Source organism: Somniosus microcephalus, chromosome 1, assembly GCF_052327205.1.
Source record: "Somniosus microcephalus isolate GS21.2 chromosome 1, FLI_Smic_1.0, whole genome shotgun sequence".
In the NCBI taxonomy this organism is placed as follows: Eukaryota; Metazoa; Chordata; class Chondrichthyes; order Squaliformes; family Somniosidae; genus Somniosus; species Somniosus microcephalus.
The window spans coordinates 258,471,740-258,497,049 of NC_140987.1; the positions used below are offsets into that span (position 1 = coordinate 258,471,740).

Genomic DNA, 25,310 nt, shown 5'->3' on the forward strand with positions numbered 1-25,310 from the left:
TGGTGACCGAGAAAATCGATCTCGGTTAGGCCGAATTGACACTTCGCCGGGCTGAGGATGAGCCTGTGTTGGGCTAGGCGCCCGAACAGGACGCGAAGGTGTTCGAGGTGTTCCTGTTTGGAGGAGCTGGCCACGAGAATGTCGTCTAGATAGACGAATAGGAAGTTCAGGTCCCGCAGGACCGAGTCCATAAGGCGCTGGAAAGCCTGGGCTGCATTCTTGAGGCCGAAGGGCATCCTCAGGAACTCGAACAGGCCGAATGGGTGATGACGGCCGTTTTGGGGATGTCCGCGGGGTGTACGGGGACTTGGTGGTAACCGCGCACCAGGTCGACTTTGGAAAAGACGGTTCGTCCGGCCAGTCGGGCCGAGAAGTCCTGGATGTGAGGCACCGGGTATCGGTCGGGGGTTGTGGCGTCGTTAAGGCGGCGGTAGTCCCCGCAAGGGCGCCAGCCTCCGCCGGGCTTAGGGGCGATGTGGAGGGGTGAGGCCCAGGGGCTGCTGGAGCGGCGGATGATGCCGAGTTGTTCCATGGTGGTGAACTCGGCCCGTGCGATTTCCAGCTTGGCCGGGTTGAGCCTGCGGGCGTGGGCAGAAACTGGAGGGCCGGTGGTGGGGATATAGTGCTCCACCCCGTGTTTGGCGGCTTTGGCCGAAAAGGTCGGGTTGGTGAGGGCGGGAAACTCGGCTAGGAGTGCCGAGTAGTCGTCCACGGCCCTGGCGAGGCAGTAGGTCGTCAGGCCGGCTGAACGGTCCGGGGTAAAGGCGCCGGGGATGGTGGCCATAGTGTTGGCGTCGACGAGGCGGTGCCTCGGAATGTCGACAAGGAGGCCGTGGGCGCGTAGGAAGTCGGCGCTGATGAGTGGGCAGAGGACCTCGGCGGTGAGGAACTCCCAGCGGTAGCGGCGGCCCGCGAGGTCGAGCGTGACCATGCGGGTGCCATATGTGCTGATGTCCGAGCCATTGGCGGCGGCCAGCGGGATACCTCGTGTGCCGCGTTGGATTTCGAGGGTGGAGGCGGGGGTGATGCTGTGCTGGGCCCCTGTGTCGCACAGAAATCGGCGGTTGGTTCTGTCGTCAGTGACGTACAGTAGAGGCCCCTTTTGCCCCACGGCCATCGCGGGGGCCGGTGCGGGGGGGGAATTGAAGGTACACGGTGGCGTGCAGCGTTGGGCCTTAGTGCCAAAACGGGTGTGGTAGTAACAGTGGCCTGGAGTGGTAGGGCGGGCGGGCCTGGTGGGCCGGGGAGACCGCGTGGTCGTTGCCGCGAGGTCGGGCGTGACGTCGCGCGCGGACTGTGCAGAGAGCAGTCGGTCGGCCTTTCCTGCTATGTCATTCAGGTCCGTGGAGCCGGACTCCACAATGAGCGAGCGGATGCTGGCGGGAAGCTGCCGAATGAAAAGCGTGCGAAAGAGGGCGCCGGGGGGCTTGTCGTCCGCGAGGGACAGCATGTGGGAAAGCAGGTCTGATGGTGAAGCGTCACCGAGACCGGGGAGGTCAAGGAGTTGGCAGTGGCGCTGGTAAGAGGACGTTTGAAATTTTTTAAGGAGCGCAGCCTTCAGATGTTCGTACTTGCCAGTCTGTGGTGGGTCCTGCAGCGCTGCCCAAACTTTGGGGACGGTAGCGTACGTGAGCGAGGAGATGAGGTAGTCGTACTTCGTGGTGTCGCCTGTGATGCCTTTCAGCCGGAATCTGGACTCGGCTTGAACGAACCAGGCTTCGGCCAAGTTTTCCCAAAAGTCTGGTAATTTAACCGTGACTGCGTTTGTATCCGCCATGCTAGCTTAGGATTCGTCCTGAGCGTCGGGGTCACCAGTGTTGAGATACCGCGGCAAACGTGGGAGTCGAGACCAGAGCTAGTTAAACAGAACAGCTTTTTATTTCAGCCTCATGGCAAAACAGGAACTGGAAGAGCCCGCGCCTGACTTAAATACTCCCCAGACAGGAAGTGCTCCCGGCAGCCTGTCCCTGTGGGAAACAAGTTGCTGGAGGAAAGGGCCCCCGGTTGGGGGCGTCTGCTTAAACTGTCCGTACCGCCGTGAGCGGATTGTGTCCAGTGGTGGCGTGTCGCCACAATGTTAAGAAAATGTGTACTTTCTATAGCAAACATAATAGGAACAGTCCCTCGAGCCTGTTCCGCCATTCAATTACATCATGGCTGATCTGTATCTTAAATCCATCTACCCGCCTTGGTTCCGTAACCTTGCCTAACAAAAATAATACAAATAATGAGGATGGGAATTTGCTTTTTTAATTCCCTTTTATTGTTTAATTTCACCCCCAACCCCTCAATTTTGCTTTCTCTTGGGCTGGGGGTTGGGGGGGGGGGATAATGGGCGGACAATCCGTTTCACCACCACTGCGCTCCCCTCACCACCACCACCCCCCCGCCCCCATACCTCGTTAAGTGACTTCCCTGCCCATGGGACTTGAGTAACCCATGTCGGTGACTGACTAAGACCCGGAAATGAAGGACAAAATTGAAGAGAGCTGAAGAGAAGGCTAAGTAAATCAGGAAGTACTGGCTGGATGGCTGCAAGCTTGGGAATAAATTGTAAAAGAAATAAGGTCAAAATGGAGGGAGGTAAGGGAATCTTGTAGTTTTTAGGCTGAACTGTGGAAGGATTTTGGACTTTTGATACTTGTTCTATAGATAACTAAAATAATGGACTTAAATGAAACCCTCACTTTCTCAGTAAAGAGCACAGTTGTCAGCTTGACTGAGATCAGGTTACATATTCTGGGCCCACACTTTAGGACGGGCGTGAAGGCTTTGGAGAGGGTACAGAAGAGATTTACTGGAATGCTTCCAGGGATGAGGGATTACAGTTACGTAGATAAACTGGGGTTGTTCTCCTTAGAGCAAAGAAGGCTAAGCGATTTGATAGAGGTGTTTAAAATCATGAAGGGTTTAGATAGAGTAAATAAAGAGAAACTGCTTCCAGTGGCTGAAGGGTCAATACCCAGAGGGCGCAGATTTAAGGTGATTGGCAAAAGAACCAGAGAAGAAACAAGGGAAAACTTTTTTACGCAAGGAGTGGTTAGGATCTGGAATGCACTGCCTGAAAGGGTGGTGGATACAAATTCAATAGTAGCTTTCAAAAGGGAATTAGATAAAAAATTGCAGGGATATGGGGAAAGAGCGGGGAGTGAGACTAACTGGATTGCTCTTCAAAAGAGCCAGCGCAGAATGGCCTCCTTCTGTGCTGTGCTATACTATGGGTAGGATTTTCATTGGGCCGTGGAGTCGGGATTGAAGGCATGCGGGGGGTTAAAATCCTGAAATCAGGGGTTCCGACCCCATCCCACACCCAAACCCGCCTCCATGCCGGTTTCAAAGGAGGCGAGACCCGCCTACCCGAGGCAGGAAGGGATTAGTGCCAATTAACTGCCTGTTAACAGGTGGTTAACGGGCAGTTTTTAGCCTAATCCCTATTTTTAAGGTTGAAGTGTGGGATTCTTGACAGCTCCAAACCATGCCAAGTTAGAGGAGGCGGGCCGTCGGGTTGAAGGACTTGGAGGGGTCGAGATGTCGGTGTTCAGGTGAGTGATGTGTGCATGAGTGCAAAGGTAAGTGTGTTTGGTGTGTCTAAAGTGATTAAATAAGTTTTACATACATTTTCTTACCTTTATAGCCTTCCTTCCTTTAGGTCTCGGGAGTCCCTCATCTCACCGGCACAGAAAGCAGAATGGTTGCGAACTGTCAAAAGTGACAGCCTTCAGCTTTCTGTGCAGCAGAGATTTCTAACCGAGTCTGTGGAGAAGGATTCATGTTAGAAGTAAAACTGTCAGGCCTAGAAATTCAGTATAGCCACTTTTGGGGCGCTAAAGTCGGGCGGCCGCTAAAATTTGCGCCCGGCGCAAAGTCGCGCCACCTTCGCTGATATTCAGTCGCATCGCCCCAAGAGGTTGCTGCTGCACTAAAACAGGCGATGCACGACTATCTTTAGGCGCTAAGCCGGCGGTGCTGAGCGATACCCCCGAGGCCGGGCGCAGCGCCGGTGTGGCGAGTTGTTGATTGACGGCAGACACTCTGGCGCCGGTCAGCTCTTAAAGGGGGAGGGTGGATTTGTTTGCCTGCCACGCCCTGCACACTGCAGCCCTCAACCTAGGCCTGACCACTTCAGCTTCATCTGCACAACGCCCAGGGCTATGGAGAAGGCCAAGGAGAGAGCGCAGCGCTTCAGCGACAGTGACCCGAGGGTGCTGGTTGGCGGAGTGGAGCGCAGGCGCCATGTTCTGTTCCCAGAAGGTGGCAAGAGGCCGCTGCCCAGCGCCTACCGGAAAGCCTGGAGGGAGGTCTCAAACAGGGTGTCTTCCAACAGCGTGGTTGCCAGGACTCCTGTGCAATGCCGGAAAAAGTTCAACGACCTCACTCGGGTTGTCAGGGTGAGTACCCTTTCCAGTGTCCTCCTCATCCCTGCATGTGCACCTCACTTTATGGGCAAAGGGACCTGAAAGCCCTAATGGCCAGCCCTCATCCAGCAGCTATGGGACTGTCATGAAAATCACTTGCACATTCAGCACTTTACACACTGTACAAGCTATTCGACCATGGGAGGCATTGCAGACAAGATCAGGGCTTCACACTACAAGCTATTCGACCATGGGAGGCAGCGCAGACAAGATCAGGGCTTCACACTCTACTTAGAGGCCGTCCTTTCTCTTGCAGGCCAAGGTGGCGCACAACCGGCGGAAACGAAGTGAGACCGGGGGAGGCCGTCCTGACGTCAAAGAGCTCTCCGACCTCGACCAGCGTGTGGAGCGCATTATGGCAGGCCGGCTGATTGGCCCCGTCGCCAGTGGAGATGCCGACCCTGTTCTGGGCACCAATGGTAAGGGCATCACCTTTTTGACCTCTCTCGTTCCACTTGCGCCTCAGATCAGCATCCTTTGCCACTGTCCGACCAATGCAGTGAATGGCAGCACTCATGCCTCCCTCGCTGCCGCCCTGTCCTCACTCTAAAGCTACTCTTGTGCCTTCCTGCTTTCCGATGGTGAATCGCCAGGTGAGGAGGCGGGCCCTCAAGCTGCCACTGTCAGCGCTTCCGAATTAGAGGAGGAGGAAGAGGAAGCCGGCCCATCAGTGCCACCCTCAGCTGCGCCAGCCCATGGCGATGAAGGGGACACGTCTTCCCTGGAGGGGAGCCGGGGGGAAGGGTCGGAGGAGAGTGAAGCTCCGGGGCCCAGCGGGTTGCAGCAACACGGGAGGGGTGGGGAAGCTCGGCGGACTTCTCCCCAGAGGGTGAGTGCGGCCTCCAATCCTGCGATGGTGAGCGCAGAGGAGGTGCGGCTCCTGGAGGAAATGGCTGTCCAGGCTGAGCGCAGGCACAATGAGCTCATGGCTGCAGTGGCAAGGATGCCTGACTCCATTGAGTCTTTGTCAAGGAGTGTGCAGCAATTTGGAGCAGCACAGGCCAGGAGTCTGGATCAATTCAGTGCAGCACAGGCCAGGAGTCTGCAGGACTTCGCAGCAGCACAGGCGGCTTCGAGCCAAGTGCTCAGTCGTGCCGTCCATTCACTGGCTGTTGTCATGCGGACACAGACCAGGGCCACACGGGCACTAACTGCTGCCACCCTCGCTGGATCAGCCAGGCATCGCCAGGGCACTCGCCGCGCCGCAGCAGCAGCCCAGCAGTCTGTTCTTCAGCTGTTTGCTGTGCATGCTGCAGTGCTGGCCCGTGCGAGTGCCAATGTATCAGGCGACCAGGGAGCACCTACGATCTGTCAGGTTGGCACCATTCCTGCAGCCGACACTGCCACTCCGCCATTGCAGCTGCCATGAGCCGCTGGACAGACTGCTGCTGCCCAAGCAGAGTTGGAGCAGTCAGCAGCCGGCCCCTCCAGGGCCAGAGCTGGTGCAGGCCGACCCCCAAGGGCATCTGCCGTCTCGCCATCTGACCCTCAGCAGCCTTCCCCCAGCCTTGCTGCAGCCACTGGGCTCCCATTGAGGAGGAGCTGCAGGGCGGGTAGGGGCCAGGCAAGGATGCGAAAGGCATCGCCCTCGCAGGGCAAAAAGTAGAAGGTCTGCACAAATGCTTTGTGGTTGTTGAAAGGCCGAGACTGGTGTAGTTGTGTTTTTGTAAGGCCGAGACTGGTGTCTTTCTTTGTTTTTGTAAGGCCGAGACTGGTGTCTTTTTTAGTTTTTGTAAGGCCGAGACTGTTAGTTTTGTGTTTTTGGAGGGGGCTTCTCCACATGAGGTTGTAATGTGGGAACGGCAGAGGTTTGCAATAAATTAATGTTCTTAAATTGCACTGTGCATGGTTTTTTTGTCAAGTCCTGGTTGCCCTGCTCGGCTGAGGGCTTGTGGAGCGGCTACATTCATCTGCTGACATTGGCACAAGCCATTCCTTGAGAGGGGGCCTAGAACCGACGTTCAATAAGCCGGCGACAGGCGGCCCTTGCACTTTCTGCCTCCCTCCTGTGCTGGTCCTCCTCCTCAGGTGGTCCTCCAATCTCTGGTGGCAGTGGCTGAGTCCTGCGGATAGCCAGGTTATGCAGCATGCAGCAAACGACCACAAAATGGGAGACTCGCTCCGGCGAATATTGTAGGGCTCCACCGGAACGATCCAGACAGCGGAACCGTTGCTTCAGGACGCCGATTGTTTGCTCAATGATGTTCCTGGTCGCTTGATGGCTATCGTTGTATCCCTCTTCAGCAGGGGTGCTGGGCGCACGGAGCGGGGTCATCAGCCAGGTACACAAAGGATAGCCTTTGTCCCCGAGAAGCCATCCTCGTGGGTGAGGCTGGGCCTGGAACATGTCTGCCACCGAAGTCTGGCGCAGGATGAAGGCATCGTGGCTGCTGCCTGGAAAGCGGGCATTGACAGCTAGGATGAGCTGCCTGTGGTCACACACCAGCTGGACGTTGAGCGAATGGTAGCCCTTCCGGTTGCGGTAATCGGGCATTGACAGCTAGGATGAGCTGCCTGTGGTCACACACCAGCTGGACGTTGAGCGAATGGTAGCCCTTCCGGTTGCGGTAATCCTCGGAATTCTCCAGAGGTGCCCGCAAAGCCACATGCGTGCAGTCAATGGCGCCCTGCACCATGGGGAAGCCCGCGAATGCTGCAAAGCCCATTGCACGCTGTTGCTGCTTGGCAAGGGCCATGGAGAAGGAGATGAACTGACGTCTCCTTTTGAAAAGGGCATTGGTCACCTGGCGGATGCAGCAATGCACGGCGAATTGGGAGATGTTGGAAATGTCCCCAGTAGCGGATTGGAAGGAGCCGGTGGCATAGAAGTTGAGAGCCACAGTCACCTTCACTGCCACCGACAGAGACGTCCTGCTCCTCAGATGTGGCTGCAGATCACCGCCAAGCAGGTGGCAGATCTCTGTGACCACCTCCCTTCGGAATCGCAGCCTCCGAACACACTGCTCGTCAGACATGTTGAGATAGGAGAACTGCTGGCGGTATACCCTGGGTGGGTAAGGCCTCCGTTCCCGACGCCTGTTGCCCCCTCTCCGTCTAGCCAGGACTGCCACTCTCTCACGGCGTCTGTGAGCCCTTTGGATGCAATGGAGAAGGCCAGCGTTTGCACCCATTGCAGCCCCCATAATATGTTAGCAAACAATGAGATGTCAATGAAGGCAAAGACAAGTGGAAAGCTGTGGCCTGAAGCCACAAGTACCTGTCCGAGTGTTGAGCCAAAGCAGAAAGCTCTCTACCTTGGTCTCTCTGCAAAGATCCTTCTCTCAAGAAGGAGTGCTGCGAAATGGCAGCCTTTTATAGTGCAGGAGGAGTGCCCTTTAATTTGCGCCCCCCGCGCCCCGCATCGACTGAGCACCGTTCCACTCTACCAGTCGCTAGGGGCGCCAGGCGCACAATGGGGCGTCGCGACTGAATTTCCGGTTTGGGGCGCACAAAGGGCGTTGCACGAGGAAATGACGTCAGGATCTGCGCGCGCAGCTGAGCGCGCGCAAAGACTTTGCGCCGCCGCTAAATCGTGAGTGAAGTTGGGGAGAGGCGCAGATCGCGCTGCGCCCGGCCGCTAACCGCCTAGCGCCCAACATCTCCTACTCCTAAGGTGCTACCGGCTGGCGCAACCAACTGAATTTCTAGGCCTCAGTGTTTAACAGCTTCAAACAGCTGTGAAATGCTGATATTTCATCTGTCAAAACCTCTTGACAGATGAAATTTCAGTCTGTGACGTCACCTGTTGCCTGGTGGCCCTTAATTGGCCTGCTGAGTGGGCTCAACAAGGTCAATCAAGTTAAAATCGCGTGGATTGGCCGCATCTCAATGGAGGTGGGACTACAACCCCGAAAGTTGTAGTCCCGCCTCCAACCCGACTCCTGAATGAAAATGCTGCCCTATGATTCTATTCTATATTGTCCAGAACACAGAGAGAGAAATGTATGTGTTAGCCAGGACAAAATGGAGCCTTCGTAAGATTGTACCTGAAGTAACGGATAAGAAACAATGCGGACAGTTACAGGCCTGCAAACTGATAGATTCTCTTTGATGTTTGATAATTCAACAGCAGATTTTCGAAAGGAAACCATGTAAAACAGCTCATTCTACAAGGGTTTTCAGAACCACGATTGTGGAACTTATTCTGGTCCAACTGGTTCTTCTTGCTGAATCTGCTGATTAATAAAGTCTGTGTATAGTGACAGCATTATTCCTGACCAGAATGGAGATTGGGTAATTTTCCATATTAATCACACCTGAGACTGCACTGCTGTAAGTGACTGGGATTGATCTAACACACGTAATATGTATTATGTAACTATCCTCCACTCACTGCATTTTGCTGGAGAGATAATCCTGCTTTTATCGGGAGACTTTGCTGTAGTTTCAGTCATGAGCTCTGTTTGCTGTAATTTGTAGAAACTCTTGTTTAAATAGACTCTGTTTTCTGTGTAAATAGACTCTATTTGCTGCAAATCCCACCCCTGCCTCCAACTCATTGGCTGACACAGTGGTGTCAACATTCATTCCGTTAATAAATGCATTCTCATGGATGCTACTAAACAGGGAGCTTACGTCCGCAAGAGCTCTTGTTCTGACAAACAGAATGGTTTTGGTCTTTGGATTGTTCTCGTATTCCTCCCTCAGAATGCTCTTGACTTCCCTCAGCTTGGGATTCTCATTAGCCGGGTCGGCGTCGATTTCCAGCAGTTGGTGTTTCTTCTCTAAGGACACAAAACAAAAAATGGGATTCACCTAATGTAGCAAAAATATGACAAATGGACAAGGGGCAGCGCACAATAGAGCGCATGTATAAACTTTCAACAACAACTTGCATTTATATAGCACCTTTAATGTAGTAAAACGTCCCAAGGCTCTTCACAGGAGCGATTATCAAACAAAATTTGACACCGAGCCATATAAGGAGATATTCGGACAGGTGACCAAACGCTTGTTCAAAGAGGTGGGTTTTAAGGAGCGTCATAAAGGAGGAGAGAGGGGCGGAGAGGTTTAGGGAGGGAATTCCAGAGCTTAGGGCCTCAGCAGCTGAAGGCATGGCCGTCAATGGTGGAGCGATTAAAATAGGAGATGCTAAAGAGGCCAGAATTGGAGGAGCGCAGAGATCTTGGAGGGTTGTAGGGCTGGAGGAGGTTACAGAGATAGGAAGGGGGCGAGGGCATGGAGGGATTTGAAAACGAGGATGAGAATTTTAAAATTGAGGTTGATTCTAGGGTCAGTCCCAACAAAACCCGATAGCCTCCCCCAGCCTAAACATAAAAAGAGACCAAAAATAAGACTTTCCTTAAAGCTTTATGAATATGAAAAATACAAAGCTTGATGGATAATTAAAGCATAATAATTTTTTACCTTCAAATAATGCGGTAAGCTCCTGTTCTGTCTCATCATATCTGCCTCCCTTCACGTTATTAAAAAATTGCTCCAGATAATCTACTGCGTCTTTGGTGCGGGCGTCATCATTGATAATCAGAGCGTCGTTGTATTTCTAAGGGCGAGGATAGGTTATAATTAAACCAGTAAAGGAGAAGACTAGTTAATAACATTTACAATAAAACTACCAAAGTAATTGGTGGAATTCATTGCATGACCATCAAGAGATGAATAAGAAAGTGCTGGGTGTTTTGAAATTGTACAACAAGCAATAGATTCTAATAAATGAACAGCAACAACAACTTGCATTTATACAGCGCCTTTAACATAGTGAAGTGTCCCAAGGTGCTGCACAGGAGCGATTATCAAACAAAATTTGACACTGAGCCACATAAGGAGATATTGGGACAGGTGACCAAAAGCTTGGTCAAAGAGGTAGGTTTTAAGGAGCGTCTTAAAGGAGAGAGAGGTGGAGAGGTTTAGGAAGGGAATTCCAGAGCTTAGGGCCTAGGCAGCTGAAGGCAGAAGAGGAACTATTGGCCTGCAATGCTCCCCCTAATTTTTTTTTTGGGTGCGGGCCCATTCAAATTTTCACGCATACGCAGTTTTTCCCATTTAAAAGCCGGTGAGCGGCCTGCACGGGACCTCCGCAGCTTAACAGAAACGTTGCTGGCCTGTAGTACAACAATATAAAATCATAAGAGCTTATACAACGAACAGATTATTTGTGGACTATATATCCAAACATCTCCATGTAAGGGGTTTAGTTTAAAATTGGATTAAAATACTCCAATGTGCAGAAAACCATATTGTCCTTGAATTTAAGCTCTGCAAATGATTGATTCTGAAATGAAATAGTTAGAAACCGAGCCCACACACACATAACCCCATTGATGGCCGGGTTGTGACAGCAGTACAAGCTCCCCTCACCCTTAAGTGCTCGGTGTAAGTGAAAAGTGCCCGACAAATCCGCCTTTCCTCTTCCATATCATCCATTTGGAGAACTTTGCACTTTTTCTGCACCTCGACGATCCACTGCTCGTACTTCTGTGTCCCGCGGTTTCGATTCTGGAAGTGCAACAGGTTATCTGCAAGGACAAAATAAGTGCTAAGAGAGACGCTTCATCACATTGCAAAAAGCAGCACCTCCTCTGATCAGCAGAACCTGAAATTCAGGTGGGATAAGCAACATCTTAAAAAGCTACCCCAATCTTCCTGACAAAAAAAAACGATCGGTCACGGGTAAACAACAGGTGCAGAATGCCGCAATTCATCATGCAGTAACATAGATTTCCACCGTTTACTATTTGTAATGACTCCTAAATACGCTTCCAAATAGACTACAATTAGCAAAAAAAAAGGAAATCTTTAATCTAGATCACCGGCCAGCCTGCACTAACTGGCCCGAACAAACACTCTTTGTAAATGTAAAAATATCCCTTTAAATGATATCATAAGAACACAGGAAACAGGAGCAGGAGTAGGCCATTCGGCCCCTCGAGCCTGCTTCACCATTCAATAAGATCATGGCTGAACTTCTACCTCAACTCTACCTTCCCGCATTATCCCCATATCCCTTGGTTCCCTTAGTGTCCAAAAATCAATCGAATTCTCCCCTGCGCTAATTCAGAAAATAAGGTTGTGATTTCACCCACCAAAGAATTTTATTCATGAAATTATCTGGTTTAGTTCTATGTTTTTGAAACCATGTAACGTGCAGGATTTCGTCATTTCCAGTTCATCAAAATCCAAAAAAAAGCATTGTTTACCGATGTTGTAAATGCTCTTGGCCAAACCCTCCACTTCAACCATCATATTAGTGATAATGTCTGCAAACGGATCCTTTTCACGTCTGATAGCCTCTCGAGTATCTGCCAAGGAACAACAACATAAAAAAACACAAGTTTAAAAAGGACATCTTAGGTTGTCATTATCAATTTCAAGCAATGCAAATGCCAACATCACCTTTTTGTTTCCCCTTGTACTGATTTGCTTCGTTAATCACACAGAAACACATGATTACTCGAGTTTCCCCGATCTCTTTCTGTCGGAAGGTTTCCACTTACTCGTTGCACCCAATGGGCTAATTTTCAAACTTCCGTTAGCAGCAGTATCTGGGAACAGTAATGGTGCCACTTAGGGCTTGTGAAAGAACAGCACCAAGGGCCGGGAATTTCCTCAGCGTTGCTCCTGCACCGATGCCATAACTTTGCCATAAGTGCAGCGGAAACCTCAATGTGATGATGGTATTTGAGTAGGAGGTACCGTAAGTCTGCTACAACTGGGGCCAGCTATTTATTCCCATTTCATTTTGTTTTTCATGCATCAAATAAAGTATTTGTTTGAATCAATTTTATAGCTTGTATTGTCCAAACAAATCTTTTTTGAGCAACATTAATGCCAGCCAGATCCGGGAGTGACTGAATTACATAGGAAGTACAGCACAGAAACAGGTCATATGGCCCAACTGGTCCATGCCGGTGTTTATGCTCCACACGAGCCTCCTCCCACCCCTCTTCATCTTACCTATCAGCATATCCTTCTATTCCTTTCTCCCTCATGTGTTTATCTAGCTTCCCCTTAAATAAATCTATGCTATTCACCTCAACCACTCCCTGTGGTAGCGAATTCCACATTCTAACCACTCTCTGATAAAGAAATGTCTTCTGAATTCCCTATTGGATTTATTAATGATTATCTTATATTTATGGTCCCCAGTTTTGGTCTCCCCCACAAGTGGAAACATCTTCTCTACGTCTACCCTATCAAACTTCTTCATAATCTTAAAAGACCTTTTCATAATCTTAAAGACCTAATGGTCCTACGACAAGAATAAATTCATTTCCAGCAGTTTTAAGAACAACATTAGGGGCTGGGCAGAATAAAAACTTCAATGCCAGCCCTTTAAGCTGCCGAGATACTGATGCAGTATAAAGTCTTACGTTTCTGTGAAACAAAAACATATTTCTTCAGCTCTGCCTCATTCCTTTTCACAGTTGATATGGCTTCGGCATCAAGATTGGCACATATCTGGAAAATATAGTCCACCACATCGCTCACCGATTTGGCATCACCAACTCCAACTGATGCTGTCAATCCAACGATCTATTGGAAAACAAAAAGGAAAAAGGAATCTTTCACGTAATTATATGGAGATGTGATCAAAGGCAAGTCTAGTATTTTTCTTCCTTCCTCCCTAACCATCTTACGATTGATTTATCAACTTTGTTTTCTGCCCTCTTGAGCATCCTTGTTTATAATCGCTCCACCATTGGTGGCCGTGCCTTCTGTTGCCTAGGCCCTAAGCTCTGGAATTTTCTCCCTAAACCTCTCCGCCTCACTATCTCTCTTTCCTCCTTTAAGATGCTTTTTAAAACCTACCTCTTTCACCTGCCCTAATTTATCCTTATGTGGCTTGGTGTCAAATTTTTGTCTTACAATACTCCTGTGCAGCGCCTTGGGGCATTTTACTATGTTAAAGGTGCTATATAAATACAAGTTGTTGTTGTTGTCCCCACATGTACCATTCCTAGGCCCAGTTAGACAGAGCTATTGACGGGAGGTGGTTCAGTACAGTGAGAATCATAGACTCATAGAATAGTACAGTACAGTCCAAAGATGTGCGGGTTAGGTTGATTTGGCTCTGATAAATTGACCCTTAGTGCTAGGGGATTAAATACGTGGGGTTACGGGGATAAGGGTGGGATATGTGTCGGTGCAGGCTCGATGGGGCGAAATGGCCTCTATCTGCACTGTGGGGATTCTGTGTATTCTGTGTGTAGAAGGAGGCCATTCGAACCTGCGCCGGCTCTTTCGAAGAGCAATCCAGTTAGTCCCGCTCCTCCGCGCTTTCCCCATATCCCTGCAATTTTTTTCTCCTTCAAGTATTTATCCAATTCCCTTTTGAAGGCTACTTTTGAATCTGCTTCCACCACCCTTTCAGGCAGTGCATTCCAGATCACAATAACTCACTGCGTAAAAACATTCTTCCATTAAAGCTCCCCTTAACCTCCCCTCCCAATCACATCTTCTCCAGTCTTTCCACACAACTGAAGTCCCTCATCCCTGGTCCCATTCTAGTAAATCTCTTCTGCACTCTCTGCAAGGCCCTGACATCCTTCCTAAAGTGTGGTGCCTAGAATTGGCCACAATCCTCCAGCTGGAGCCTAACCACTAATTTATAAAGCTTTAGCATATTCATAAATGGTTGCTAATAGGACAAGTAAAGAAATGAAGATGGGTTCAGAGGAGGTGTAAATGGCAACGGCATCAAACACAAGAAGGAAAACAGAAAATAATGAAGGTGAACAAGGGTAAAAGAGACAAACGGAAATCCCATGGGAGAGAAAGAGCAGAACTTCTTCAAGGTGGGGCATTCCTAGAAGAGAAGTGGCAGTGAATTAAACTAAAACAAAATACTGCAGAAGCCAGACTCATAGAATCATACAATGATACAGCCATTTGGCCCATTGTGCCTGTGCCGGCTCTTTGAAAGAGTTAACCACTCCCCTCCTGCTCTTTCCCCCACAGTCCTGCACATTTTTCCTTTTCAAGTATTTATCTAATTCCCTTTTGAAAGTTAGTATTGAATCTGCTTCCACCACACTTTCAGGCAGTGCATGCCAGATCACAACAACTTGCTGCATAATTTTTTTTCTTCATGTCGCCTCTGGTTATCGACCCTTCTGCCACTGGAAACAGTTTCTCCTTATTTACTTTATCAAAGCCCTTCATGATATTGGACACCTCTAGCAAATCTCCCCGTAACCTTCTCTGCTCTAAGGAGAACACCACCAGTTTCTCTGGTCTCTCCACATAACTGAAGTCACTCATCCCTGGTACCATTCCAGTAAATCTCTTCTGTACCCTCTCTAAGGCCTTGACATCCTTCCTAACGTGTGATGCCCAGAATTGGACACAATAGCCCAGCTGAGGCCTAACCAGCGTTTTATTAAAGGTTTAGCACAACTTCCTTGCTTTTGTACTCTATGGGCTGGATTTTCATTCAGGGGACGTGATGGAGGCGGGACCACAACCTTTGGGGTTGTAGTCCCGCCTCCATCGAGATGTGGCCAATCCACGCGATTTTAACTTGATTGACCTTGTTGAGCCCACCCAGCAGGCTCAGCAGGCCAATTAAGGGCCACCCGGCAACAGGTGACGTCACAGACTGAAATTTCATCTGTCAAGAGGTTTTGACAGATGAAATATCAGTGTTTGAAAGCTCTTTGAAGCTGTCAAACACTGACAGTCTTACTTCTAACATGAGTCCTTCTCCACAGACTCAGTTAGAAATCTCTCCTGCACAGAAAGCTGAAGGCTGTCACTTTTGTCAGTTTGCAGCCATTTTGCTTTCTGTGCCGGTGAGATGAGGGACTCCCGAGACCTAAAGGAAGGAAGGCTGTAAAGGTAAGAAAAGGTAATTTAAGCTTCTTTAAACACTTTAGATACACCAAACACACTTACCTTTGCACTCATGCACATATCACTCACCTGAACATTGACATCTCGACCCCTCCAAGTCCTTCAACCCGACGGCCCGCCTCCTCTAACTTGGCATGGTTTGGAGCCGTCAGGAATCCCACACTTCAACCTTAAAAATAGGGATTAGGCTAAAAACTGCCTGTTAACTAGTTAACAGGCAGTTAACTGACACTAATTCCCTTCCCGCCTCGTGGAGGTGGGTCCCAGTGCGGGGCGGGTACCTGCCTCCTTTAAAACTGCCATGGAGTCGGGACCCCCGATTTCAGGATTTTAACCCCCCCCCCCCCCCCCTCCCCAATCCCACCTCCATGGCCCAATGAAAATCCTGCCCTAATCCTCTATTTATAAAGCCCAGGATCCCGTATGGAAATCAGAAATAAAAACAAAAACAGAAAAATGCTGAAAGTTTAACCTGAGGTAAAGTGCTCGGTCTTCTGCCCAGTTTGATATCCAAGTATTGCTTCATTAAAACATTGTAGGGGTGATTTTTAACTGTGTTGTGGCATTCATCAAAAATCAGCAGGGTGAAGACAGAGAAGGATGAGATTCGGCCATCTTTGAGACAGTTCAGCAGAATCTGTGGTGTCAGGATTATGATATCATTCTCCTCGACAAATATCTTGACTGGACAACTGTCCACTTTATCACCACACAGTCCACACACCTTGAAGCTAGAAGATAAAGATAGATAGTTTTGAAGAAGGGTCAAACCCGAAACGTCAACTCAAATTTCTCTCCACGGATGTTGCCTGACCTGCTGAGTTTTTCCAGCATTTTCTGTTATTATTTCGGATTTCCAACATCTGCAGTATTTTGCTATCGTCATAGATAGAAATTAGCCTGGCACGATATTTAAACACAGAAATTAAACTGTGACCACCCCTCATAGCAATTAGCGTGAACATTTATTCAATGGAACCTACCAAATAACACAAGAAAAAAGACTTGCATTTATATAGTGCCTTTCACATCCCAAAAATTGCTTTACAGCCAATTAAGTACTTTTTGAAGTGTAGTCACTGTTGTAATGTAGGAAACGCGACAGCCAATTTGAGCACAGCAAGGTCCCACAAACAGCAATGTGATAATGACCAGATAATCTGTTTTTAGCTGTTGGTTAAGGGATAAATATTGACCCAGGACGCCGGGGGAAAACTCCCCATCTCTTCTTCAAAATAGTGGCAAAGGAATCTTTTAAGTCCACCCGAGAGGGCAGACGGGGGCTTCAGTTTAACGTCTCATCCAAAAGACGGCACCTCCGACAGTGCAGCACTCCCTCAGTATTGCACCATCAGCCTAGATTTTGGTGCTCAAGTCCCTAGAGTGGGGACTTGAACCCACAAACTTCTGACTCAGAGGCGAGAGTGCTACCCACTGAGCCACGGCTAACAGGTTTTTCTGTAATTTTATTCTTTTCACCGTATTTGACTCTAATTTTAGTCCATTGATATTTTGCTCTCTAACTTCCTCCTGACGGTTATCAAGTTCAGCCTGTTCCTGCAGTCTCACGAGGTCTCCATTATGACAACCTGAGAGTGACCAGCAGAATTAGACAGCCCTTTAAAAAAAATATTCATTCATGGGATGTGGACATTGCTGACAAGGCCAGTATTTATTGCCCATCCAGAAGGTGGTGGTGAGCCACTTCTTGAACCACTGCAGTCTGTGTGGTGAAGGTACTCCCACAGTGCTGTTAGGGAGGGAGTTCCAGGATTTTGACCCAGCGACGATGAAAGACCAGCAATTTATTCCCTTTCTACTGAAGAAATCCTTATTCATTTCTCTGCCGATCTAGATTTTAATTCCTGATTCCTTCATAATCATCGTGACCCCGCTCCCCAGGCACATTGAATGATTAAAATGTGGCACTGGTGGAAGCCTAGAAGTTTCTGCTGGTCTTTTTCCATTGGCTCCTGGCTAATGAACACCCTGCGATGCACAGAAAACAGCTATAGAGTCAGGAGGAAGTTAGTGAGGACCCTGGTCAGACCGCACTTACAGTACAGTCCACAGTTCTGGTAGATTGGGGCTTTTTTTCTTTAGGAAAGAGATGAATTAGAGGAGACCTGATAGAGGTCTTTAAAATTATGAATGGGTTGGACAGGGTAGATGTGGAATGTTTCCACTTGTGGGAGAATCCAAAACTAGGGGCCATGAATACAAGATAGTTACTAATAATTCCAATAGGGAAATTTCTTTACTCAGAGTGGTGAAAATGTGGAACTCGCTACCACAGAAAGTGGTTGAGGCAAATAGCTTAGATGCTTTCAAAAGGAAACTAGATGGGTACATGAGAGAAAAGGGAATAGAAAGATATACTGAGAGGCCGAGATGAAGCAAATGGAATGGGAGGAGACTCATGGAGCATAAACACCATCACAGACTGGTTGGGTTGAATGGCCTGTTTCTGTGCTGTATATTCTATGTAATTTATGTCAATATAACTGGAGGTTGACCCACTGTTAAAAAGCAAAGCTGAAACAATAACGAAACACTGGAGCTAACACTGCTTCTTCAAAGGCCTGAGATATAGCCATTTCTGGGTGTACCTGGTCTTCTGGAAGTGTTTCTTGAACAAGTCATATTGCTGTTCATAGACAGGAACAGTGGTAGCCATGAAGACAACTTTCCGGTTCTCCCCCTCGGGCTTTTCTGTGAGGTGATGCTCACTGATGCGGAGGGCGACGATAGTTTTACCACAACCTAGATTTGCCATTTTAGGACAGAAATGGAAAAAGACATTTATTTGACAATAACATCATTCTTGTCAGCACGGCTAAGCTCTCTTACAGCGCATTAATCTTTTGTTTCTTTAATAGCGTCCCTTGTAGGTGATCAGCTATAAATCAGAAGTGTGATAGCAGAGTGTGTTGCCGTTCTAATGTGCTGCACCACAGAAGGATTAGGGCTTTGGGATGGTGCCAGTGATTCTCTCATGACCACTGGGCCATTGAGGCAGGCACTTCCTCACAAGGAGGGAGGAAAAGGTGGCAAGCCATTCCACATGGATACGGTGATGTAGTGGACTAGTAATCCAGAGAATTTGAGTTCAAATCCCACCATGACGGTTTGAGAATTTGAAAAAAGAATCTGGAAATCAGAAGTGACCATGAAACTGCTGGATTGTCGTAAAAATCCAACTGGTTCATGGACTATCTGGTCATTATCTCATTACTGTTTGTGGGAGCTTGCTGTGCGCAAATTGGCTGCTGTGTTTCCTACATTTTAAAAGTACTTCATTGGTTGTAAAGCGTTTTGGGCATTCCTGAGGTCGTGAAAGGCACTGTATAAATGCAAGTCTTTCTTTAATGTCCTTTAGGGAAGGAAACCTGCTGTCCTTACCCGGCCAATATGTGGACTCTGAAATGGCCTAGCAACCTATTCAGTTGCACCACCTTCTCAGGGGCAACTAGGGATGGACAATAAATGCCGGCCTTGCCAAAGACGGACACATTCCAAGATTTTTTAAAAAAAATAGTCCATGGTTTCAGAAACTATTGGCAAAGGCCTAGGAGTGGGTCACCTGCCCATCTTGGCCAAGGAATGCCTTAGCACATCACAGAGAGAAAAAAATCCATTTTAAGAAATGTATAACTTTTCGACACAAACATGAAATTGAGTGCAAGCATATTTTGAATATACCCAATCATTGACAACATTGCATGAAAGATTTCAAACAAGCTCTTTTGAAAGTGAATTGATAGCTTAAGTAAAAATGACAGGTAAGTTATTATACAGGAAACTTTTTTTTATCCGGCACCGACGGGACCGACGTGGTGCCGGTTCATCAAAAATTCCGGATAACCGAAAGCTATAGTAAAAGATACGGAGAGCTGACAGCTCTGTATAAAGCAACAAACCCTGTTGCTTAGCAATAAGTGCAGAACAATGGCCACAAGTTCCAAGCGTCTCTGTAGCTTAGCAACAGCTGCAGCCACACCCTTGCACAGCAACAGATCGAGGAAGGCAAGTACAATATGAAGTAAAACTTACCTGAACCTACTCCTGAATTTTGCCGGTTAACCGAGATTTCCGGTTATTTAGGTGCTGGTAAATCGAAAGTTTCCTGTAGATATTCTGGCAAACACGCTTAAGGTTTAGACTTGTTTGCAGTACAGATAAAAACGACTCATGATTGCAAACAACAACAACTTGCATTTATATAGCACCTTTAACATAGTAAAACGTCCAAAGGCGCTTCACAGGTGCCACATAAGGAGATATTAGGGTGGGTGACTAAAAGCTTGGTCAAAGAGATAGGTTTTAAGGAGTGTCTTAAAAGTAGGAAACAGAGGTAGAGAGGCTTAGGGACAGAATTCCAGAGCTTAGGGCCTAGGCAGCTGAAAATACAGCTGCTAATGGTAGAGCGATGAAAATCGGGGATGCCCAAGAGGCCAGACAAACATACAGCAGTTAGCATTTCCTAGCCGTACCTGTAGGAGCACAAATGATTGTGTTGTCTCCGTCGAGTGCAGGTTCTGCCAGCTCCTCCTGATAGCCTCTCAATTGTAGATTCTCAATGGCAATCGAGTTTTGTCGGAACTTTTCTATAAATATTAAACATAAAAATGGTTAACAGTCTGGATCAATAGTAGTGGAGATACAGTCATTTACCAAGCAGCCTTATTTCTGTTTGAGGACATTGCCTGGTGGCCCCAGTGAACACAGGCTTCAAGGCATCGGTCAAGTCATTGACACCTGCTGCATAATTCAGTTACAGGTAGGTGCCTGGTAACATTAATCAGGACCAAGGTGGTATCCTGGATGAGTTTTAATCGCCTAAAGAGGTGACGGAGAGGATTTTTCCAAATTTCCCCCCCCTAATTGGCCTGGGTTTCTATCTTTTTTTGTGCCTATCCCAGAGGATCTCCTGGCTCCAGATGCAATGGGGGTGGGGTAAAGAGTGTCTGTATGGTGATGCATAAGGCATCACAACTGTGTGGGACAGGCTGGATGGACCAGAGGATCTTTTCCTGTCCAGTCATTTGTGTATGTTCATAAGCAGCATTACTCACATACTACAGTGAGGGTAATCCCATGTTATGCATGTAGCTAGCTGCACTGAATTACAGGGTAATCGTTAAATCAATCAATGAGAGAGTCAAACTAGTGAAAGCAAAGACTGAGTTGAGCAATTAAATTGAGCACCAGAAGAACTCAAAAGACTGAATTACTGCCTTAAACTCACTGCCATGTGTTTGTTTTGCTATAACATGCAGTTTATTTAATATTCTATACAGTCTCTGGAATTTTTTTTTTGGAGGGGGGGAAACAGGAAAAGGCCATTTATTCCAATAAATCTGCCCTTTCTGACTGACCTCAACCCCATCTCCCTATCTTTATCATTGATTCTTATCACTTGCCAAGCACATTGATTGATTGATTGAAGTAGCCTGTACAAATGATAAATTAACAATAATAGTGAAGGTACATGGGATCCTTTAGTACCCTTGAGGCCTGTAGGGGGTTTTGGTTTGGGGTTTGTGTCTGGCCAGTCAGGCATATCTGAGCTGCTCCAGCCCCGTGCGGTTCGAATCGCTTCCCCTCTGGTTCTGACCACCGGACTTATTACGAGCAGCGATATAAACAAAATGATACCAGTGGTTTGGTGCAAAGAAAACCAATGTTTATTAAAATAGAGAAATAATCACTATACAGAGAAAATTACTATGGATACAACACGATTACACTTAGCGGGGGAGGAGAAATGGACACATCGAGGGAAAATGACTAAAATAACAATTTTAGCAATTCCCTTAACTCCCACCCTTTACACCTATCTAAGATGTCTTGTGATGGGCCGGAAAACTTATGCTCACCAGTCTCGGATGTTAGAACGCCAGCTCCGTGCCCCGTTGCCTGCCGATGTCTTTAGGGTTTTCACCGCCCAGAGCAGAGATACCCCAGTGATTCAAATGTAACTGCGGGTATCCTGCTTCCCTGGACGGGCTCTTCATCGTTGATCTTCTTGATGGTAAGGCAGGGCACCGGAGTCCAGGCGAGAGAGAGAGCGCGATGGCTTCCTGAGGGACTACTTATACCCCTTTCTGGGAGCCCTTATCACTCGCCAGATCAGCTTGTTTCTTTGTCTGACCTGGACGTGTTGAAGCCTATACAAAGGGAAACGATCTGGGCCCATTGACCTGGATGGCCGGTTAATCGGGTTTTAAACGTCTCATAAGTGTTCCCCTTTGTCTAACTGGTCTTGTGATGGGGCCATTCCAGTTTGAATGCCCCGTTGATCGTTTGCAAGCAGTGTTGATGTCCTCTAACGAAGGTCTGAATGCAGCTATTACATGGTGATTGATGGGTTTTAATCAGAGGCCCGAATGCCACTGGTTTGTTTCTCATGCATAAATGCAGAAGGTTTGTCTGCCTTCTGATTTCTGGAAAGTTCCTTCTTTGTCAGCCCAAACCTGAACTTTACAGGCCTTGGCCATGAGGTTGACCGCAGCCATATTGTTGAGCCCTGGAGCCCTGGATTTTAAACTCAGTCCAGCCAGGGTTTCTTCAATAAGCCAAAAGTAAATCTTCGGGGGAGACATGAAATTTGCGAATCCTTCAGGCCCAAGCAATGTTTAGTATTATACAGCACCGAAGCAGGCCATTCAGCCCATCGTGCCTATGCTGGCTTTTTGAAAGAGCTATCAATTAGTCCCACTGCCCCTGCTCAATCTCCAAAGCCCTGCAATTTTTTTTCCCCTTCAAGTATTTACCCAATCCCCTTTTGAAAGTTACTATTGAATCGGCTTCCTCCACCCTTTCAGGCAGCGCATTCCAGATCATAATAACACGCTGTGTAAAAACAAATTCTCCTCATCTCGCCCCTGGTTCTTTTGCCAAAGACCTGAAAAATTCAAGCAGGAAAAGGGTCCAATAGGCCCAAACTCCACCTACCCATCTTTTCATCATATCCTCAGGCTAATCTTTCCTGGTATTGGTCTGGCTTCTTGTGCACAGCTCCCTTCTCTCACTGATGGTCATCAGGAACCACATGAGGGTCTGACTGTAGTGCTTGGGGGTGGTAGGGGGGGAGCGGGGTGCACTTTACTGGAAAGTTCATTGAACTGAACCACCACAGTGTATAGCCACCAAAGTAGGAACACAGTTCATGCTTACCTGTATTGTTGACTGCTGCACTACAAGTGTTCCCCACTTCCGGCTCCTCTGAATATTGTATTTCCATGTCTATGCTTAAAGAGTTGCTGCAGGTCACACCTATGGAAAAGAGTTAAGAGTCACACAACCGTTTTACAGTTCCATTCATGTTTTAGATGACAACACTTTGGCCCTTACCAAAGCTCCCCAACCTGGCTATCTGTTCCACCAGATAGCCACGGTGGTGGTGTGGTCCTTATTAACAAATCACACCTTAGGGTCTCTCTCTGTATGCCTCTGGTACTCTATCCTCCTTCAAGCACCTCACTTTGTTCCACCCCTCATTTAAAATCCTCACTGACTACCAGCACACACCCCACATCCCCCCAGTTTCTCTCTCAGATATTCTGTCTCTGTTCCTCTCTCAGCCTCTGAACCGAGTGACTCCTGATCTTCAAGTGATTTCAATATCCATCAAACCTCCTTTCACCCTCTCTTCTCTGAATTCAAGGCCCTCTAGTCTTCCTTAAGCCTCTTCCTCCATATAAACTCTCCCTACCCATATTCACGGCCACCGTCTCAACCTTGCCATCTCCCATGACCTCTCTAAGCCCATGCGCTAGATCACTGACAAGGCTATCTGTGACACACTTCCTTGTATCCCTTGCCACCCAAACCCCCTGCCTCTGTGTCAAGCCCTAGATGATGCACTTCCCCTTCAAGTCATTTATAGCTGCACTTTCAAACTCCCAACTATTAGCCTTTGGCCCTCCATTCACCACGATACCTCTGTAGCAGTCATTTTGCTTAACCGCTCCTTCACCTCACTTCAAATGAGAGGTGAGAGGGGTGGAACAAAGTGAGGTGCTTGAAGGAGGATAGAGTACCAGAGGCATAGAGAGAGAGACCCTAAGGTGTGATTTGATGTCCGAGTCTCTAATAAAATCACTACCCTCTCCCAAACTGGTCATTTTTCCCTGGTATGGCCCCATCTTTGCTCTCTCAAGTCCAAGAAGTGCAGAATAGAATGTATCTGGTGCGCAACCAGTTTCGCCATTCGACAACGATCTGGCTGAACCACATCAAGCGCTAATTGGCCTTACGCTCCTCTACCAAAACTGTCCTTGCTCCAAGATTATTCCAGAGAGTATTTTTCTCCATTACCAACCTCTCCTCCTTTAAGACCTCCTTAAAACCCAACTCTTCAACCAAGCTGTTGGCAGCTCCTCTTAATATCTCCTTCTTTGACTCAATGTTAATTTTTTCTTTGTGAAACGCCTTGGGACATTCCTTTTTTACAGAAAGGGAGAAATGTGATTAATACAGTAGTATTAAGCCAGCCCACACCCTTAGACTGACTCGCTCTTTTTTCTTCAGGCTTGTTAGTACTGTATTATTAGCTGTGCTGGGAAGTGAAATCTGAAACTCGCCAGTAGCTTTACTTTCACTGCTACCACCATGTTAATGCTTAGGCTAATTCCCACTGGTAACGTCACCCCTGGTTATTGTCAGTGTTGAAATCCATTCCAAAGTATCTGTGAATATGGGAGGTGGGGGCATGTAGTTTGTATATCGAAATGCAATCCGTACAGTGTTTTAAGTACATTTTAAGTGAATTAGGAACATGGAACAGGAGTAGGCCATTCAGCCCGATCCCCCATTCAATTAGATCATGGCCAATCTGTATCTTAACTCCATCTACTCATCTTGGTTCCTTAACCCTTAATATCCTTGCCTAACAAAAATCTATCAATCTCAGTTTTGACATTTTCAATTGACCCCTAGCCTCAAGAGCTTTTTGGGGGAAGAGTTCTAGATTTCCACTACCCTTTGTGTGAAGAAGTACTTGTTGACATCACCCTTGAATGCCCTGGCTCTAATTTTAAGGGTATGCCCCCTTGTTCTGGACTCCCCCCACCACAGGAAATAGTTTCTCTCTATCTACCCTTCATCTTAAACACCTCAATTAGATCACCCCTTAATCTTCTATACTCAAGGGAATTTAAAAAAAGTTTACATTCCAATATTCATTGCTTATATTATTTCCTACTTTTGTCTTATGACATTGATTAATGTGTCAGCTATTATTGCTTTTACCTGAATCCGGAGATAAGAGGTTGATCACTACATCACAGTTGCACCTATCCAAAGCTAGGCAAAATTCCTTGTAAAACTGTTTTTTGTCCGATCTTTTTAAACAATCGAGTAGTTTCGTTGCTCCGGCAATATCGCCCTTGTTTTGTGAGACCTGCGTAAACATTTGAGAAAGTCAGTGTTCGTAGTTTTTGTTTGGTTGCTTACAGCAGTGATTCTCATACTGGTGGCCCAGAGACTTTCCAGGGGGGTCCGCGAAATAATGAGTACCGAGCAGGGCCGGCCTTACAGGACATGTGGTGGCTGCACTCCGCTCCCGCCTCGCACCAAGCCCGCCCCCGGTCTATATAGTATATGCATGTACAGTGTATACAAATCAGAGGGGTGGTTGGTTCGATTTTTTTTCCTGAGAGTTCTTCTCTGTGACAATGGGTCTTGTGTCATGACAGTGATAGATGGCAGGCCCTCAATATCTCTTAATCTCTCCTGCTTTCTATCCGATCACTGACCTTCCCTTTTGTTCTTTCATCCCCTCCCCCTTTTCCCAGCCCCCACTTGCTTAAAATCTATCCCTTTTTTGCTTTTTTTCCAGTTCTGACGAAGGGTCTTCGACCTGAAACGTTAACTCCGTTTCTCTCTCCACGGATGCTGCCCTGGCCTGCTGAACTTTTCCAGTGTTTTCTGTTGTTATTTCGGATTTCCAGCATCCGCAGTATTTTGCTATCGTATAGATGGCAGGCTTCCTGATTGATCACCTGTTTTAAAGTAAACTGTTTTGAACTTAATTTGATTGTATACCTTATATATAATATGGGTATAGAGTGGAACATC

At 47.7% G+C, this 25,310-nt stretch overlaps 1 protein-coding gene across 2 annotated transcripts in view; it reads right to left on the bottom strand.

Annotated features, from left to right (window-relative positions):
• rigi (RNA sensor RIG-I) overlaps nt 1-25,310 on the bottom strand; it is a 148,745-nt gene that overhangs the window by 30,254 nt on the left and 93,181 nt on the right. For both annotated transcript variants that reach the window (XM_085992729.1, XM_085992739.1), the window contains exons 5-14: nt 24,483-24,633; nt 22,407-22,505; nt 19,721-19,834; nt 17,837-17,990; nt 15,700-15,958; nt 12,746-12,908; nt 11,573-11,674; nt 10,734-10,891; nt 9,783-9,918; nt 8,991-9,139 (exon numbers count right to left, since the gene is read on the bottom strand). In XM_085992729.1, the coding sequence (XP_085848855.1) occupies nt 8,991-9,139; nt 9,783-9,918; nt 10,734-10,891; nt 11,573-11,674; nt 12,746-12,908; nt 15,700-15,958; nt 17,837-17,990; nt 19,721-19,834; nt 22,407-22,505; nt 24,483-24,633 (1,485 nt within the window). The remainder of the gene's footprint in view (nt 1-8,990; nt 9,140-9,782; nt 9,919-10,733; nt 10,892-11,572; nt 11,675-12,745; nt 12,909-15,699; nt 15,959-17,836; nt 17,991-19,720; nt 19,835-22,406; nt 22,506-24,482; nt 24,634-25,310) is intronic.